This window comes from Heterocephalus glaber, unplaced genomic scaffold (assembly GCF_053883595.1).
Source record: "Heterocephalus glaber isolate CG9 unplaced genomic scaffold, H.glaber_assembly_v1.0 deba00001428, whole genome shotgun sequence".
Classification (NCBI taxonomy): Eukaryota; Metazoa; Chordata; class Mammalia; order Rodentia; family Bathyergidae; genus Heterocephalus; species Heterocephalus glaber.
The window spans coordinates 26,285,846-26,305,602 of record NW_028258293.1 but is presented as its reverse complement, the minus strand read 5'-3'; the positions used below and the strand labels follow the sequence as shown (position 1 = coordinate 26,305,602).

At 39.4% G+C, this 19,757-nt stretch overlaps 1 protein-coding gene across 3 annotated transcripts in view; it reads left to right on the top strand.

The window, feature by feature from the left end:
* The window catches only part of Stim1 (stromal interaction molecule 1), a 232,239-nt gene that overhangs the window by 119,397 nt on the left and 93,085 nt on the right, over nt 1–19,757 (top strand). For all 3 annotated transcript variants that reach the window (XM_004863332.4, XM_004863333.4, XM_013064988.3), the window contains exon 2: nt 6,111–6,241. In XM_004863332.4, the coding sequence (XP_004863389.1) occupies nt 6,111–6,241 (131 nt within the window). The remainder of the gene's footprint in view (nt 1–6,110; nt 6,242–19,757) is intronic.

Genomic DNA, 19,757 nt, shown 5'->3' with positions numbered 1-19,757 from the left:
ATGCATAGGAAGAGGTATGGGAGAATGGCCTGGAGCTTATGTGTCTTCTCCAGGTACACCCCTCTCCAGTAACTCTACATGTTCAGCTTTCTGGAAGTTCTCCAGATCCTGCTGTCCTTTTGCATTTTTATGGAGGCTTTATTACATAGACATGATGGATTGGTCAGCTTAACCTTTAGCCACCCTGAATGTTGAGGGATGGGGCTGAAAGCTTCAACCCTCTAATCTTGCCTTGGTCTTTCTGGAGACCAGCCTTCATCCTAAGCTACCTAAGGGCTGCCAGCCATCAGCCAGTACATTAATATACAAAGAGAGACTTGTCATTTTGAAGATTCTGTGGATTTCAGGAGCGGTATGCCAGGTAATGAGAATAAAGACCATATGTATATTTTCTAATATTACAAATAAAAATTATTCATTTTATTAAATTATACCTTATTAATACATGCCTTTTAGTAGTCTGTGTGATGAAATAGGAAGTACACCTAAAACATTGCTCATGTGGAAGTTTGATGGTTATCTCAAGAAAAAGCACTTGTGTGATTGAATTGTAAACTGAACTACCTCCTTTTTCCTGGAAACACTATTTTTACTTGAAAGAACAACTGACAAACTGTGGTTATTCAGACTTAGATATTTGGCAGACATTTTCTTGAAAGTGAATAAGACAAATGGTTCACTTTTGAGAAAACAACTGATAGTATTTGTTGCCAATTCCAACTTGTAAGTGAAAATTAGATTTTGGAAAATTTCTGTTGCTGTGAGTTTGACAGCTTCCCTGTATTAAAACTTTTCTGGTGAAATCTGGTGAATTAATAATTGTGATTATTTTGATATTGTCTAAAAATGTGTATACATTTGGAAGCTCTGCATAATTCAGTGAAGCCATAGTTTCCAAATGATGGGTGCATCATGTTATAAAATCATGTATGTAAGAAGATCCATTCAAAGTATAAAAAGAACAGTGCTTGCTTCGGCAGCACATATTCTAAAAAGATAGAACAATGGATTTTAATGTTACAGAGCACAGAAAGTTCATCTATATAGTTTCAGATTTCACACTTCAAGTAACCTCTTGTTAATGTAACCTTTGACCGCTGTCAGTTTTGAGTGTAGTATCAGAGAAGAATAACCATAAGTACCTGAAAAGACTGTTGAAATGTGCCTACCTTCTCCAACTGTGTATCTATGTTTTTTTGTTTTTTGTTTTTTGTTTTTGGTACTGGTGATCAAACTCAGGACCTTGCAGTTGTGAAGTGGGCAACTGCGCCACTGAGCTAAATCCCTGGCCCTTGATCTACGTTTTAGTATTAGTCAAAACAATACATCACAACAGAATGAATGTGAAAGTGGATATAAGGCTACAATTTAAGTTAAGCCAGATATTAAAAAGATTTGCAGAGCTGGGCATGGTGGCATACACCTGTAATCCCAGCACTCAGGAGGCTGAGGCAGGAGGGTCACCAAGTAAGTCTGAAGCCAGCCTGGGCTACACAGGGAAACCTGTCTCAAAACAGCAACAAAAGGATTTGCAAAAATTTGAAACAGTCCCACCCTTCTCATGAATTTGTTCAGAAAACAATTATTTTTCATAAAATACTATTTTATATTAATTTGTTAGAGATTTATTATTGTTTTAAAATGAATAACAAAATATAAAATTTTAAAATTTATTTTGAGGCAGGGTCTCTGTATTAGTTCAGGCTGGCCTTGAACTCACTATGTAGCTCAGGCTGGCCTTGAACTCATGGTGATCCCCCTACTTCAGCCTCCAAGTGCTGGGATTACAGGCGTGTACCACCATGCCTGGCTTTGTTTAATTTCTAGTGTGGTAAATATCAAACATTTCTCTAGGATTTAAAATTTTTAAGTGTATAAAGGGGTCCTGACACTAAAAACCTGAGCCTATGCTCTTCTTTTTGTCCAGAATTCTTTTCTTTTCTCCCTAGGAAATCATACTTATAATTGTGGAGTTAATATTTATGTATTAATTTTTTAAAATTACAGAACATTTTAATGAGAACCTGGCTCTTTGCACGCTGCTGGCTTCATGGTTCTTATCCTATTTTGTGGAAATAACAGTCTGGTGGAGATGACATATTAAACAGATAATTGTAAGACTGCATGAAAAATGTTACCAGCGACAGCACATAGTTATTGTGGGAATCCGGGCTATTGTGAATGTCTTGCTATAGCCATTTATCCACTCACCTAGGACATATGACTGGTCAGTTTGATTGGACTGAACCTCCTATATTTGATTCTTCATAGCATGACAGGGAAAGTGGGTAAAATTAGCAGAAGATGAGAACTGTTCATTTGCTGCTCTGGGAGGAAAGAAGGGTGCTGCAAATGTATTGAATGTCAGCTTTATGCCATGCCCTATTCTGGATGTTTTAACAAATGCAGTTTTACTTAATTCTCACAAAAATCCTATGTAGGAGATTACTACCCTCATTTTGCAAATGGGAAATTGGAGGCTCAAAGAAGTTAAACAATTTGTTCAGTATTGTACAATTTATAACTGGTGAAGGGGGGATTTTAATATATGTGTTCTGACCATAAGTTCAGGACTCTCATTGTAGTACTAATGCACTGCTAAATGGGTGGCTTTTCAAAGATACTTCCACATGACCAAGGGAAACCTTGCCTGGATGGAAAGATAGAAGAAGTCTCCAGAGGGATGAGGAAACAGCTTAGGAAATGCTTACTTGAAGGAGTTATTTGTGAGTTTGGCTGACATGATTCTTTAGCCATATGGTGCTTTAAGCTTTTGTACTTCTTTATCTTCAGTTCTTCTAATCCTTCTGTGTGCCAGATGATGCCAGCAGCAGAGGTCACCTGTCTGATCAGATTACAAAGCAGAGTTTGGTGTTTGAAGCACAAACTTCTTGGACCTGCCATAAGACTTTGGGAAAGGTCCTGGCTGACCTTAGGCCACTAGAATCCAACCTGGAGGCCCCTATTCCCTAGAGCTTGGTAAACTATTTCCATTATTTTAAAAACCTGCTAGGAACTGTGCTGTACTTAGGTAAGCCTCGTATAGATGCAGGCTAATAAAAAGACTGGATTCTTTGGGTTAGAATGTTGTCAATCTAATGTGATTTATGTATGTTACCTGTAATCTTCTAGAACATACATAGCCTGTGAGTTAAATTCAATGCACCACCTGTTTTTGTGAAAAAGTTTTTTTTTTTTTTTAACACAAACTCATTTATCTATATTTTGTCTGTGGATGTTTTAGCCCTGCAATGGCAATTAAGAATTGCAGCAGAGGGCCGGGGATTTAGCTCAGTGGTTTTGTTGCCTGCTGCACAAGCGCAAGGACCCAAGTTCGATCTCCGGTACCAAAAAAAAAAAGAATTGCAGCAGAGAGGCTGGGGGTTTAGCTCAGTGGCACCGTGCCTGCCTTGCAAGCTCAAGGTCCTGAGTTTGATCCCTGGTATCAAAAAAAAAAAAAAGATTGCAGCAGGAACTAAATCTTTAATTGTTTACTAGGTGGCCCTTTACAGAAGAAGTTTGTTGACCCCCCTTTTTCTCTGTTGTGACTCTTAGCACATAGTGTTTTGTCTGTTGCTCATACTTTAGTAATTGAGCTCCTGGGAACAAAAATAAGATGTGATTCATACCTTTATGCCAGGTGCTGATCATAGGGCTTTAAATATGAACAGTGCCCAATAAATGTTGTTTAAATGGGTGTATTAGGTGCTAGCTGAAAAGCTCTGATGGCAGCCAGGCGTGGTTGCACAGGCCTGTAATCCCAGCTACATGAGAGGCTAAGGCAGGAGGATCACAAATTCAAGGACAGCCTAGGCAAATTAGCAAGCCACTGTCACAAATAAAAAGGATTGAGGGGCCGGGGATTTAGCTCAGTGGTTCCACTGCCTGCCTCGAAAGCGCAAGGACCCGAGTTCGATCCCTGGTACCAAAAAAAAAAAAAAAGGATTGGGGATATACCTCAATGCTCCCTTGGCTCAATTCCCGCGCCCCCCCCCCCCCGAGCTCTATAAAAATGACACTGAGGGGAAGAAGTTAATATTGATTAAGGTAATTTAAGCTCTCTGTGCTTTATTTATGAATTAGTCATGCAATTTGAGGGAATGGTTTTTCTGGAAATGGGTTCCAAGAATGAAACAGTCATGCCAGGACTTCTTGTTGGTGAGGAAACTGAGAAACAGTCTTTGTCTGTATTTTACCCTATCTCTCAGAACCTACCATCTCTCCATGCTACTCCCAATCCAATTGGGCAGAACACATGTAGAGAAACTAACAGTTCCATACAGATATATCTTTTGTATGCATGCTATTCATCTTATATTTTTTCTTTTCTTTTATAGAGCATTGCTTTTAGCTGTGTATGGTAGCACATGCCTGGAATCCCAGCACTCTAGTGGCTGAGGTAGGCAGATCTGAATTTGAGCCTTGCCTGGGCAATTTAACAAGACCCTGTATTAAAATCAAAGAAAAAGTGCTGGGGATGTACTTCAGTGCTGGTGTTACCTAGCATGCACAAGGCCCTGGCTTCAGTCCCCAGTACTGGGGGGAAAAAGATCCAAATCAAAAGGAAAGAGGAATTTTAGAACCTAGGAATTAGAAGAAATATACTAGAAATTTAGTCAAAATGCCTTTTTCAAATGACCTAGAGGCTTGGGGAAGAGAGCTGATCTTTCTTGTTACATAGTAGAGCTAAGCCTAGATTCCAGGCTCTTTGTTCTGTGTATATTCTTTAAAAAAATTTTTTTTTATTAGTAGCGGGGCTCAAACTTGGGTCCTTGTGCTTGCGCAGTAGGTGGCAAAACCACTGAGCTAAATCCCCGGCCCTCTGTGTGTATTCTTTAGGATAGATGTTTTCCAGGTTTATGAGGGATTATTAGTTGTCATGGAAAGAGCTAATGTGGGTCTAAGCACTTGTGCTGGTTTGTGGTATGATGGTGAGCATCGGAAACTTCATTCCAGATCTCTGGGCCTGTTTTATCAGTTGAGCTCAGGACCTTTAGATATCTAATAGATACTTTGCTGGATCTGCCCATGGGAAGGCTAAAGATGTGAGCAGTTTCCCCAGTCAGCCTGTATCTGGCATTGTATATACCAGCAGAGATAAAGTAAACAAAAAGGAAAACTATACATTATTTAGACACTGGGATTAATTGTTGGTTGTTCTATTTCCAGAAATATTGTATTGATTTACATTTGTTTATTTGACAAAAAGTGGTATCTCATTTGAATGTATTTATTTATTTATTTATTTATTTGGTACCAGGGATCAAACTCGGGTCCTTGCGCTTTCGAGGCAGGTGGCAGAACCACTGAGCTAAATCCCCGGCCCTTGAATGTATTTTTAAAATTACTAATAAGTCTAAGCTTTTTTCTTGTGCTCATTGATGTGTTAGTTAGCTTTCTGTTGCTGTGACCTGAGAAAAACAATTTAAAGGAGGAAAGATTTATCTTTGTTCATAGTTTCCTAGGTGTCAGTCCGTAGTTGGCTGGTTCCATTACTGTGTGGAGGTGGGAACATGTGGCAGAGCAAAGCTGCTTACCTCGTGGCAGCCAGGAATCAGAGAGACATACATGAAAGGAAGGAGAGAGGGAGGAGAAAGAAAGAGAGGGAGAGGGAGAGGAAGACACACACACACACACACACACACACTAGTGTCCCAGTAAGGCCACACCCACCATGACCTTCACCCTCCACTTAGGTCCCATCTCCTGAAAGTCTTACCACCTCCCTCCTAGGAGGGCCATCTGCTGGAGACTAGGCCTTTAACACATGAACTTCTGGGAGACATTCCATATCTAAACCATAGTAATTGGCTATTTGTATTTTCTGTCACTTGTGACCTTTTCTTGTTCTTGTCTAGTTCCAAGTGCATTCCTCGTCTTATACTAACCTTTACTACCAGGGAACTATTAGGATGGTAAAGCATTACTCCTATATGGGAGAGCTCAGCATGTTCTCCAGGACTTAAAAGGCTAGGTGGTAGGTTTATATCACTGCATAGATGTTTAAGTGCCTATGTGAGTCAGATGCTAGAAGCTAAGGATGCTGACATAGGTGGGTGATAGAGGCGGAGCAGCAGTTCTGAGTAACATCTCTTGCTTTTCTTGTACAGAGTTTTGCCGGATTGACAAGCCCCTGTGCCACAGTGAGGATGAGAAGCTCAGCTTTGAGGCAGTCCGCAACATCCACAAGCTGATGGATGATGATGCCAATGGTGATGTGGATGTAGAAGAAAGTGATGAGGTGAGCTTTCTCACGCTGCCTCACCTCTCTTCTTTTCTGATGTGAAACAGTGCTCAAAATCTGCCTAGGCAAACTGTTCACTAGGAAGAGATGTTCTTTGGTGACTTTTTTTTTTAAAATGGGTTCTTTGGTGACTTTTTGTTCTCTAGGAACTGAGCCACATCAGGGGAGGTGGCTCTCGGCAGAAGAGTCCTCTAGGAACCAGCCTGGCTTTGTGCAGGCTTTATGCCTTCATCTGCCTGAGTGGTAGGCACCTGCCCACTGGCCAGTAGCCTAACACTGACTAAGATGTGCTGTTTGGGAGGAAAGGGATTCCTGATCTTATCTCTACAGTTTCTCTGGATCTTTAATGTAATCCTTTCATAGATAAAGGGCATCAATCTGTACTCAGCTCTACCTATTTGGAATGTGGGAGAGAAACCAAAATAGTCAGATCCTGCCTTGTGGGAGTTTATACTCTATTTGGGAGGAAGAAACAAGTCCTAGAAAATCATCCTAAATTCTAAGCTGCAATTGTTGGGAGCCAGTTGAGTGGTTCAGATAGTATGAACTAGAGAAAATTCTAAATGTTTTCCCAATTTTTTTTCTGTTTTTGTTGTTGTTTTTATCTTTTAGCATCACTACAATTCCAACTCAGTAGAGCTCAAAGTTTAAGGTTATCATGTATGAAAAGATTTAAAGTTTCTTGATTTTAAGCTCAACATGAAATAGTTTGATAGTTTGGTGAAACTACCAAATCATGCCAGATCTTCAGTAGTGATGTAGTATACTGATATTCCTCATTTAATGACCTCTCTGTTTAATGACTGTTCAGACTTATGACCCATCGTTTTTGTTTTTTGTTTTTGTACAGTTCTGTATATCTTGTTTATAGATCCTCAATGTCTTTTTTTGGTACACCTTGTTTATACAGTACTGTAAATTTTGCTGATATATTGTACAGTACTATACTGCACTTTTATGTTTTGTTATACATTACAGTACTGCATGTAAGAGTTGTGTAAATAAAAGCAAAGTCAACAAATTGGAATTTTCTTTGACCATTTGTTTGTTTTGAATCTTGTACATACTGTATACAATTCCTCGTTTAGTGACCAGTTCATTTAATGATCTAGTCACAGGAATGTAATTCAGTTTTTAAACAAGGAGTGTCTGTATATTTTTTTGATTTTTTTTTTTTTTTTTTTGCAGAATGGGGAATTGAACTCATGACCTTGCATTTGCCAGGCAGGCGTGGCACCACTGAGTTACATCCCCAGCCCCATGTCTGTACACTTTAAGAGAGCAGATAAGCCTAGTCTCTCTTCCCTGCTAGTTAGTCTGCCTTTAAGTTTTGAATTTAATTTTGGATCTCACAACATCAGAGGACTTAGAACAGAAAGAAACTATACAGACAAAAATGACAAGAATGATGAAGAGTATGGAAAGTATGAAATCAAGAGCATTCAACACAGTCTGTAATACCTGCTATTGTGGAGGCTGAGGCAGTAAGATAACAAGTTCAAGGCCAGCCTGAGAAAATTAGTAAGACCTTGTCTCAATGTAAACAATAAAAAAGGCTGGGGATGTAGTTTAGCATCCCCTAGGTTCAATTCTCAGTACTGAAAAACAACAACTCCTCTTGTTGCTCCTCTACTGTCTGTCTGCCGTGACCTGTTGTCCTTCTGCCAGCCTTGGAGCCAGCTGATTATGGACTGAAACCTCAACAAACTATAAGCCAAATAAACCTTTCCCCCATAATGAAAAAAGAAAAACAACAACAATAAAAAACAAAAATGAAGAATAAGAGTTAAGTATATGCCCTTCATTGTGCTAGGTATAGAGATGGGATTATAAATGAGGCAATGAGGCAGATATATTCTCTCTTCAAATAATGTATAGTCTAGTGAAGATGCTTTAGCATGGAAAAGAGGAGATTCATGTAATATAATTTCTGTCTTCAAATATGTAAGAAGTGGAAAAGTCAGATTTTAAAAACAACAGTAACAATGAGTACCACAGTACTAGCTGTCATTTATTGAACTTCTCTTCTATGGAAGGCACTGTTGAGCTCTTTGCAGTTACTTGTTTAATTTTCTTTCTTTTCTCTTTTTTTTTTTTTTTTTGAGACAGGGTCTCACTCTGCGATTCAGACTGGCTTTAAACTCACAGCAATCCTCCTGCCTCAGTCTCCTGAGTGCTGGGATTACAGGCATGTGTCATCCTGCCTGACACTTTTTAAATTTTCTTAACAGCTTTTTAAAATTGGTGTTATTAACATGGGCCAGAACCTTAGAGAGGTTAGCGTTTTGTTTAAGGACATACTGGATATGAACTCAGATCTGATTTCAAAATCCATGCTCTTAAGTTCTGCTATATTGTTTCCCTTATTCTAAGGGGTGAGCCACGACCAACGTGGGGAAAATAAAAAATAGATATATCCTTTAGCATAAAAGAATTGCCTGTCTTTCCCTCTCCCCCTCTCTTCCTCCTCCTTCTCCCTCTTGTACTGGGGGTTGAACCCAGGACTTTTTTTTTTGGTATCAGGGATTGAACTCAGGACCTTGCGCTTGGGAGGCAGGCGGCAGCACCACTGAGCTAAATCCCTGGCCCGAAACCAGGACTTTTTGCATGCTAGACAAGCTTTCTACTATTGAGCTACATGCCCAGCTCCACCAACCCCCTTTGTTTTGAGGCAGATTATTGCTAAATTGCCTAGGCTGGCCTTGAACTTGTAGCTCTCCTTCCTCAGCCTCTCAAGTAGCTGGAATTAAGGGAGTGTGTCACCATGCCCAGCAGTTTTCCTTGTTAAGTAGTGAACCCCTTGTTGCTGAATATAGGGAACACAGCACTCCACTAACTAGTCAGCAGAGGGGATTTTTCTGTTAGGAAGAAATAGGTAATGTCCACTGAATTCAAGGAAGAGAAAAATAGACCTCCTAGAGGAAATGTAGAATTTGGATAGAATGGATAGGTTAGGGTTACCTGATTAGTGGAAAACCAGTGTGAGCAAAGGTGTGAAGGCAGTAAGAAGATGATGGGTTGGTTTGGTTAGACAGAAGGACTGTGGTAGAAAATCACTAAACAAAAAATTGAAAAGGAGAGGGGTGCCTAGGTACCAGGCTGAGTTATGTATATTTGTTGAACCAGGCAATTGTCGTTATTGAGCAAGGATTACAACTGTGATCAAAGTATCTGAATTTTTGGCATATCCAGAAGTGTCACAGGACCAAAATTTTATTTCTCTCTGCCAAGGATAGGGGCATGTTCCTGGTAGTGAATGAAGTATCCTGATCATTGTCCTAGGACATTGCCTCGGGACTGGGGAATGGACAATTTACAAGGTGATACAATCCAAGATCTACAAATTCCTGATTATTTTTGTCATGTGCTCCTCCTTTTTTTCCATTCTGCTGAACTGCTTTGTCAATGAGGGAAGGGAGAAAATGTTTTTAGAGGAATGTTACCACAACAAAAAGCTCAACAGCACAAACTGTTCCAAAATTACACAAAAGCTATCACCCTGCTCTTCTCTGCACCAGTAGTGAGCTGTTCTTTTTCAGCATAGCTTCTGCCTTGCCTTGGCTTCCTCTGTTCTCACTGCAACTTCAGGCCTCTTGTACTTAGAAGAGGCCTGCTAGCTTGAGTGTTCACAATTATAAGCTACTGTCCTTAAAAGAGAGTAGTAAATGTGTGTGCTTAAGGCAGTTTAAACATATAGGAGACAAGCTTGGGATTTAGGTCTAACCAGAAAATTGGGCAGATAGATCAGGGCTTAGAATACTGGGTGATGGGGCTGGGTATGGTAACATATGGTTGTAATCCCAACACTCAGGAGGCTGAGGCAGGAGGATTGCAGTGAGTTTGAGGCCAGCGTGGGCTACATAGTGAGTTCAGGGCGAGGCTGAACTACATAGCGAGATCCTGTCTCAAAAAAAAAAAAGAAATTGAATATTGGATGATGGAAGATGAGGCACCATGGATTAACTCTGCTTGTGGTGGCAGTCAAGGACCTGAGATTTTTATGACCCATCCAAAAACATTACTCATTAACTAAGAACCTTAATAGATGTCTGAAGGGAAGCTCTATTAATACTTCATTTATTCTGCCTCCAATTGCTAAGTTTTTCTGATAACTAAAGTGAACTGAAATATCTACATCAGTGCTAAATCTTTAAAAAAATTTAGCCATTTTTTTATGCCACTAGTTTATACTTTATTTTCCTATAGGTTGCTGTTTTATTTAATAATTTGTCTTAAAGATTTTTTTCCATTTTATTCTTTGATTGCTGCATAGTATGGGCATATTCTATGATATGTATCATAGTTTAATGATTTTTTTTATCTTTATTTATGTTATTTTTTAAATTAAAAATTTTTAAAAATTAATTAATTAATTAAGTTTTGGTACTGGGGATTGATCTCAGGACCTTGCGCTTGCAAGGCAGGCGCTGGAACCACTGAGCTAAATCCCCAGCCCCAATTTATTTTTTATTAGTACATGTTTGCCACACATAACGATCACATTCATCATGGGAATTTGTACCTGTACATAATATATCTCAATACTTTTTTTCCATTCCCCTTTAGCCATTTTTAAGTAAATCTTTGTAACAGATTGTGACCAGAGTGTTAACTTTCTTTGCATGAATCAAAGCATGTCTTCAGGCCTCTTGCACAGTACAATACATTCCCCAATACACTCCTATATTGTTGTGCTTGCTCCTTATAGTTTTCTGTCTTATCTTTGATTCATTGTCATTGGCTAAATGCTACATCTACTCTGCTATGAAATTAGGCTTACAGTAAAAAAAAATTAGGCTTACAGTAAACTGAGACTCAGCAGGCATTTTATAGAAAACATGTAATCATTTGTGTGGGGCAGCTCATTTGCTGCTAAAATGCATTTTTTTTTTTTTTGCTTGTGTCTGTTCTAGATAGCAGAGGCTGTATATATAAGCCTTTCACATAAACAAGATACACTATTGGTGATGGTGCCATTTTTGCAAAGCTAATAAGAAGTTTTGCCAAGCTGGGAGTGTGGGGATTCATGACCTGTGTTCTATTCGTACCTCTAATGGGGACATTGCACGGCCTATGGGCAAAAGTTTTGGTGTGGCAGGATGGTACTGTCAGGTCGACTTGATAGTATGAGATGGGCGGACAGGGGCCTGCCTAAGAATACTGTCCTTTGGCTAGATGACCCAAGTATTTGAAGTCAGTGCTATTTTCTGTTGTGCAGCATACATGGAAATTAAGGCATTTATTGACCATTAAACAAATCTTTAAAAAAACCCACAAATTCTTATTGAATATCTATTATATGCTAGGCACCGATTAAGAGCTGAGGATTCTGCAATGAAGAAAACAGTTATAGTGTTTAGTTTTATGGAGTCTGTGATCTGTATGTCACAGTGATTAAATAACAAAACTGAAATTAGAGAATGATCAGATTATAGTAATTTAGTGACTTCCCTTTTTGTTTTCTCAGGATAAAATAGTGGTAATGATTCGTGCCCTTGGAGCATTATCAGGATTAAATGAGAAAGTACTGTTAAATGTTCCCAGCATAGCTGGGCAGGGTAGTGCATACTTGTAATCCTAGCACTTTTGAGGGGGTGAAGCAGGAGGATTGAAAGTTTGAGTCCAGCCTGGGCAACTCGGTGACTTTAGCAAGACCCTGTCTAAAAAAAAAAATCCAGTACAAATAAAGAATTCTGAAAATCAGCAATAGAAAACAAGCAGCTCAATTAAAAAAAAATAGGAAAAAATTTGAACAGAGATTTTTCCAAGAAAGATATATGGATGGCAGATAAACATATAAAAAGATGCTCAATATTATCAGCCATTAGGGAAATGCAAATTAAGATCACAGTGAGATTCCACTGTTTGTTAGGCTAAAATTTAAAAAATTTTCAGTGGACAATACCAAGAGTAAGGTGAAGGCCGGGGATTTAGCTCAGTGGCGCTGTGCCTGCCTTGTAAGTGGAAGATCTTGAGTTCAATCCCCAGTACCAAAAAAATCCTCAAAAAAAAAGAGCAAGATGAAGAATAAGAGGCACTAGAACTCTTGCTGATGGGAATGCAAGATGATAGAATCATTCTGGAAACATTTGACAGTTTCTTATAAAGTTAAACATAATGTACTGTATGTCCCAGAAATTCTTCTTCTATGTATTTACCCCTATAGATAAGTTGAAATTTATATTCACACAAAATCTGTATGTGACTGTTAAAGCAACTTTATTTACAATCTCCAAAAAGTGGTACAGCCCAATTGTCCTTCAGTCTGTCAAAGAGTAAACAACCTATGGAAAATCATTTAGTAGTAAAAAGGAATGAACTATTGTTGCACACAACATAGATGAACGACAGAGATATTATGCTGAGTGAAATAAACCTGTCCCAAAAAATTATATACTATATGATTCTATATATGACATTCTGAAAAAGGCAGAACTATAGGGATGGGAGCTAGATCCTTGGTTAACAGGGGTTAGGAATGTGGGGAAGGTTTGGCTGCAGAGGGTCAGCATGAGGGAGTTTTTCTGAGTAATAGAGTTGTTCAGTGTCTATGCAGATTGTGAGACCATTACGTGAATCTACATATGTATTAAAACTCCTAGAACTATACACACAAAAACTAATTTCATCACATGCTAACTAAAAAAATAAGTTCCCAGCATTCAAGCTCAGTGGATACAAGTTACTTTCCGTTTTCCTCTATATTTCTAGGAAAGTGACTTGGATCTGACAGTTGTCTTTTTAATAATTATCTGATTGATGTGTTTGACCAAGTTATGAGCTTCTTCAGAGCAGAAACTGACTTATCTGATTTGTCTCTTTCCCCCAGTGGGTAGAAGAGCCTGTAACAGAATATGTACTTAATAAATGTGTTGAATGACTACCAATGTTACTATAGTAACATGATATCAAGCTGAGATGGGAGTTCTGAGCAAGCCTGTATTTATACATTTTGAAGGTGGGTATGGGTAGGTATTAGTATGAGCCCAGGAAGCTGCCAGATCTATTTATGATTGTGTTATCTGTGATGTCTAATGTAGAGGGATATAGCACAGGGTTAAGACCTTGTGCTCTGGAGCCACATAGACCCGAGTCTGCCTTGTACTAGTTGTGGAAACTTGGAGAAATTACAGGTCTTTATCAGCCTGTTTTTTCACTAGCAGCTTTTTTTATTAGCGATTTGTTATGGCCTGATTCTAGAGTATCACTCATGTGAGCCAAAATAAAAATCCTCTTCTTAAAAAGAAATGTTTCCCAAAGGCCAGCTGATAGGGTTTTGGGAAATGGTGAGATCATGAGGATGCTAACCTCATTAGTGGATGAGTTTATAGCTCAATGGGCTTATTAGGACTAGAGGTGTGGCTTTGAAGGGTGTATTTTGTCCCTGGTCCCTTTGCTGGCTTTTCCTTTCTTTCTGTGCTTCCTGTCTGCCATGAGGTGAACAACTACTGGTTTCTGTGATTCTGTAATATGCAGGCAAGCACTGTGGGAGTATCCAGCTGCTGAGCCTGTAAGCCAACCTAATAAATAAATCCCCTTTAATAATTATATATATATATATATATATTTTTTTTTTGATTCTGTTCCTTTAAAGAACCCTGACCAACACAATTGGAGTGATAATTGTAGGTATCATGTAAAGTTTTTATGAAGATTAAATGTGTAATGCATATAAAGTACTTAATATAATGCCTGGCACATTGAAGAGGCTCAATAAAATTAGTGTTTATAGTTATTATTATTGTTTTGATGCTGACAGGCCTGTGTTCAAAGCTTGACTTTGTTATTTACTGGCCATATAACCTTAGGGAAGTAACTTCACCTTTCTGGGCCTTGATTTTATTTTTAGCTATTTGAGAATTGTTATTCACAGGATTGTTGTGAGAATTTAATATATGCAGAGTCTCAAGCACAGTGCCTTGCACAGGACAGGTGCTAAATCCATGTTTTTTTCTCTCTTTTCATAGTGTGATAGTGCAGTTAGTGAGGGCTGCCCTGTATAGCAAGAATTCCCAGTTAGCTCTCTCATTAGCCCATGGCACCGCAGCAGTCAGCCATGGAATCTACAACAGCAGTGTGGCTGACTTGACTGGAGCCAAGATACTGCATGATGTTTTTTCTGTCCTAGCTTGAGTAGCTGATGTTAAGAAGGGGGCATGGTAGAGTAAGGTTGCAAATTTACAGGATTATACCTTCTCTGGAAGCACACTCAGCTTCCTACCTTTGCTTGTGTACTTTAAAAAAGGTATGGCTTTTTAAAAAAGATCTAGGCATGACCTAATTTTCCCCTACCCACCTGTATTAGTTAGCTTTCCCATCACTGGGACAAAATCCCTGACTCCTGCAACTTATTGGAGGAAAGGTTTATTTGGCTCACAGTTTTAGTGGGTTTAATCCATGGTTGGCCAGCTGCAAGGCAGAAATGTCATGGTAGACGTGTGCGGTAAAGGACAGTTGTTCACTCCATGGCAGCCAGGAAGTAGTACGAATACCTACAGCACATAATTTGTATCATTCAATTTCGCACTTAATTAGAAATTGTCTTGCTTTGTGCCTTAATGATTTGGATTGTGTTGTTTTAAGTTTGTTTTTCTGTACTAATACTGGAATCAATAAAGCACAACTCATTAGATTACTCCTACCTTATAAGAGGAGTGGGAACATCCTTACCATGCACCAAGTCTTGTACCAGCTGATGATATATCCATTTTAGAGGCGATGAAACTCTGAGTAGTTTGCCTTTGTTTATTTAGTTAATCTGAATTCTAACCTGCCCTTTAATGCTCTCATAATCTGGCCTTAGCTCAAGTTATGCTGCATTTATTCCCTTACTTTCTGCTACAGCCATCCCAAACATGCTTTTCATGTCCCACCACTGTGCCATTGCTCCACATAAATATTTATCCTGACATCTCTTTGCCTCAGTTTTGCCCACAAAAATTTCTCTTGTCCACCAAGGCCCCAATCAGGTTTCTCAACCTCAGCATTATTGGTATTTTGGGCCAGGTAATTCTTTGTTGTGGGGACCTATTCTATGCATTGTAGCATGGTTAGTAGCATCTTAGCCTTTACACATTGTGTGCTGGTAGAAAACCTCCCTCTTAACTCCATTTGTGACAACCAGAAATATTGTCAGTTACAAAAGTCAGTTTCCCTGGAGAACAAAATTGCCCCCAGTAGAGAACTATTGGTCTAGATTAAAGGTTTCCTTGAAGAAATCTTGTTTGTTTACCTGTACTGGAAAGTAATACTTCCTCTTGCATGCTCCAAGTACAGTGCACCCTTGATTTATGAACTTGATTGGTTCCCGAGGGTTGGTTGTAACTAAGTCAGTGCAGCTGAGATCTGGATGTTTACCTGGGTACATGCTATAGATAACAAGAGGCAGATGAATCTTCCATTAACCTAATTAACCAAAGTTGTTTGAATGTCAGGCTGGTCATAAATTGAGGGTCCACTGTACTTGGAATGAACCTCACATTTGGCATTTTACTCTGCTCAGTGATTAGTTGGGTCCATCCTTATCTCTTCTACTGGCTTGAGTTCCTCTAGGGGGCAGGAACCGGGTCTTACTCATCCCAGTTTCTTCCACTGTGCTTGGTGCAGGGACTTACACAAAAAATTATCAGTTAAGATTTTTTGAATTTTAAATTTGAAAGCAAAAATCTGTTAAATTGTTTCCCAAGGGCAGATCAAGAAAATATATAGTTGGTTGGTCATTGGGGTGGGGATAGGGCTTGTGAGATTTGGACTTCTGATTTCTTCCCAAGGATAGAGGCTAAATCAGTGTTGGGTTTCTCTGGAGTTGCTCGTTTGGACTCCATACACATTAATATGTGGCTTACAGGTCTGCTTTTCACTACCCCTCTACCTAACAGTATGACTTGTGTGTAGAATCTGGACGGAAGCTAAATTGCTTAAGTTGAAATAATAGGAAAGATTTAGAGAAAAACACATACTAGAGAGGCACAGGTAAAGAGAAGAAAAGGAAGGGGAAAAGAAAGAAAGCTGAAACTCTGTGTAGAAGAGCAAAAATGTACACTTTTGGAGCAAGAAACACATAGGTGTACTTTCCTCAATTATTGGTTATATGGCCTTGGAAAATTTCTGAAACTCTGTGAGCTTTCATTTCTCACAGTAAATGGGGACAGTAATTTCTACCTGAAAGGATTATGGCGAAGATGAAATGAAATTATGTATATAAAGTGAACAGCTTGTGATCTAGTTTATAGTTGCAGTATTACTACTATTTCTATTCCTATTCCTATTATCAATGCTGTAATTTGATAGTTCTATGCTGGGTACTATTATACACATTTTTCTCATGCAGTCGTTTTCCTTTTCCTTTTCTCTTCTTCCATTTCTTCCTCCCTCCTTCCCTTCTTGCCTTCCTCCCTTCTGATGCTGGGGATTGAACCCAGGGCCTTGTACATTTTAAGACAGGGTCTCCTTAAACTGCCTTAGCCATCCAAGTAGCAGGGATTGTAGGCATGTGCCACTCTGCTCTGCAAAAGTTTTTTTTTTTTTTTTGTAGTGCTGTTATATCCTCTACTCTCTCATGCAATGTTTACAAGAAACTTGTGAGGCAGTTATTAATATTTTTATATAACTAATAAAGAAACAGACTGAATTAGCTCTTGGTTATCCATTTTTTGAGTTACTGAAATTCAGATCTACATCTGGCTGATGACAGTGTTCTAAACTAGGATTCTAGTGGTGGTTGTGTACCTCTGTGAATATCCTAAAAATCACTGAGTTGTATTTTGTAATTGTTATGTGATTTATATCTCATAAAAATGTTTAAAAATAAACATGTCACTGCTTTGATTGACATGGTAGTCACCCCTCACTTGCCTTTCTGGAGCCCAATGTAAGAATCAATAGGGCCAGGAACATTTTGAAGTCATGGTGATTTCTATTTCCATGTCTCTTACTCCAAATTTGGACAGAGATCTCATGGTGCTTCCAAGTCTGAAGTACCTCGATTCCTTGAGTCAGAGATCCTTAGTTGATAGTGAGGCTGCCTCTGTTTTGGGGAGGGTATCTGTGGCTTTTGAGGACACCAGACTTTGAAAGAATTTCCTTCCTTCCTCCCTCCCTCCCTCCCTCCCTCCCTCCCTCCCTCCCTTCCTTCCTCCCTCCCTCCTTCCCTGCTTTTTCTAGTTGGCATTGCTTCTGGAGAAACTAAGATGTCAAAGAAGCTGTGAGAATCCTTGTGGTAGTTCCTTCTTACCCACATACCAGAGCCCTGAATCAATTTCTTGGCCCTTACCTTGTGGAATACCATGTGGAGAGTTGTTAAAGCCAGCTGGCCAAGTAGCCTTGGTTTTATTTTTCCTGGATTCTCCTTTGTGCTCAGGGTCTCCCTCTGATTTGCACTGCTGCAAAATCACTCCCAGGGGCTGTGCACTAGCCCCTGGGAAGCAGAACTGTCCCTTTTGTCCCTAGACTTGATTCTGAACATAGATTTTTTTTTTTTTTGGTTTCCCCTGTATATAACTTTCAGCCTTCTTTTAAAATTTTACTGTTTGGAAATTAACCTCATCATAGTTTCTGATGCTGCAGTAATTTTTCTTTGGGCTTAGTTTAGAGGCATCTCTCTTATTTTTTGCTTTCCAGCTTCCTGCTTGTATCCTGATGAAATCACCATCTTGTCTTCCAGCCTGCTCTTAATCCAGGTGAAGAATAGAGTAAAGTTTATTCAGGTCTTGGATAGAACAGCAATGGCCAATAGTATAATGACATCATCCTTCAGGTGAAACCTGCCCTTTATGCTAAAGAAGTGTCTTCTATCCCCATTCTTTCTTTTAAATATTTAATTATAGGGGAGCTGTAGGATTCACCTACCAGGAATGGTTCCTAGTCAAGTTTATAGGCTTCAATTTCCATTGAGTTCACGTTCTATAGTCCTGCTAGTTCATTCAGCTAAATTTTTGTGTTTCTTAGAATAAACTGTTTGGACACTGACTGTTTATACTGTGAATGAAACTCATGGGCACTCTACCACTAAGCTACATCTCCAGCTTTTTCTATAATTTGAGACAGGGTCTGCTGAGTGGTCCAGGCTCTACCTGAAGTTGCTGTCCTCCTGCCTCAGCCTCATAAGTAGCTGGGACTGCAGGCTTGTACTACCATGCCTGCCTGACTTTTTATTTATTTATTTATTTATTTATTTATTTATTTATTTATATTTTAATAGAGGATTCTTGCTATGTTGTTCAGACTGGCCCTGAACTGGGCTTCAGTGGTCTTCTGCCTTAGCATTTTGGGTACCTAGAACTGACAGGGATGAACCACCAAGCCCATCTTGGACATTGACTTTTTTTTTTCTGGTACTGGAAATTGAACTCAGGACCTTGAGCTTGCCAGACAAGCTGGTGCCACTGAGCTACATTCCTGGCCCTGGACTTTGACTTTTTAAATGTCTAGGCTTGAAGCTGGGCATGGTGGGTGATACATGCCCATAATCCCACTTCTGAGGGAGATTGAGGCTGGAGGATCTCAGCATTCAGTTCCACTAGGGCAATTTAGTAAGATCTTGTCTCAAAAAAAAAAAAAGGTTAGGGAGATAGTGCAGTGGTAGAATGCCCCTGGATTTCAGTACCTGTGGGTGGTGGGTGGCTTGAGAAGCATCTAGGCATGAGCTTTGGATTCTGATGTGAATTTAGATCTAAGCTTTGCAGTTTACTAGCTATAAGGCCAACTAGTTTGGAGCCTCATTCTCCTCAAAACTGAGAGGAAAATAAGATACTCTTTGTTATCAGCAAGTCTTCAGGCTAGTGAGAAAGACAGTTACATAAACAATGAGAGTACCACATTCAAAGGGTTATAGTATTCACAGGGGACCATGGAACTTTGAAGAAGAGTCAGGTTGTGTTGATCTACTATGTGCTGTATAGCAGGAGATACATTGTCAGCTAGCACTCCGGCAAGGGGACCAGGTTCCAGACAAGCTGAGCTACACATCAGGGAGAGTAGGCATGGTTTACAATCTGTCCCAGTGCCTTAGCCAGATACAGGATGAGGCAGCAGCTCCCCCAGATGGTATTCCTCATGTTTCCAGGAAAACCCAGACGGTAGCTTGCTTTGACAGACAGGGAAATTCTTTCTCACTAAGCAGGCTGTTGTTTTCTTTCCTCCTCTCTTTGTTGTAGAGTCTGCTTTATCTATTCTGGATGGCAATTCTGTTGATGACAGGACTAGTTATATTTGTAGGGCTTCTCTGTTTATGTGCAGATCTATGCTATCTGTGCCTTTGTGTTTGTGTTTCTTTGTGTGTATATATACATCATTTTGTGCTTGTGTGGGTGTGTGTCTTTCTTAGTTAGATGTGTTTGTATATATAACAAAAAGTGGAGGAAGGGGAGGAGTACTGAACCAAGGAAGTAGGGACTGAGTAAAATCCTATACACCAAGTCAGGGATCAAAGGGAAAGGTTATGGGCAAAGGCTTGGGCCTACAGTGTAGTATTCAGGACCTAGAGACGAAAGCAGAGCCAGAAATGTAATCAGGA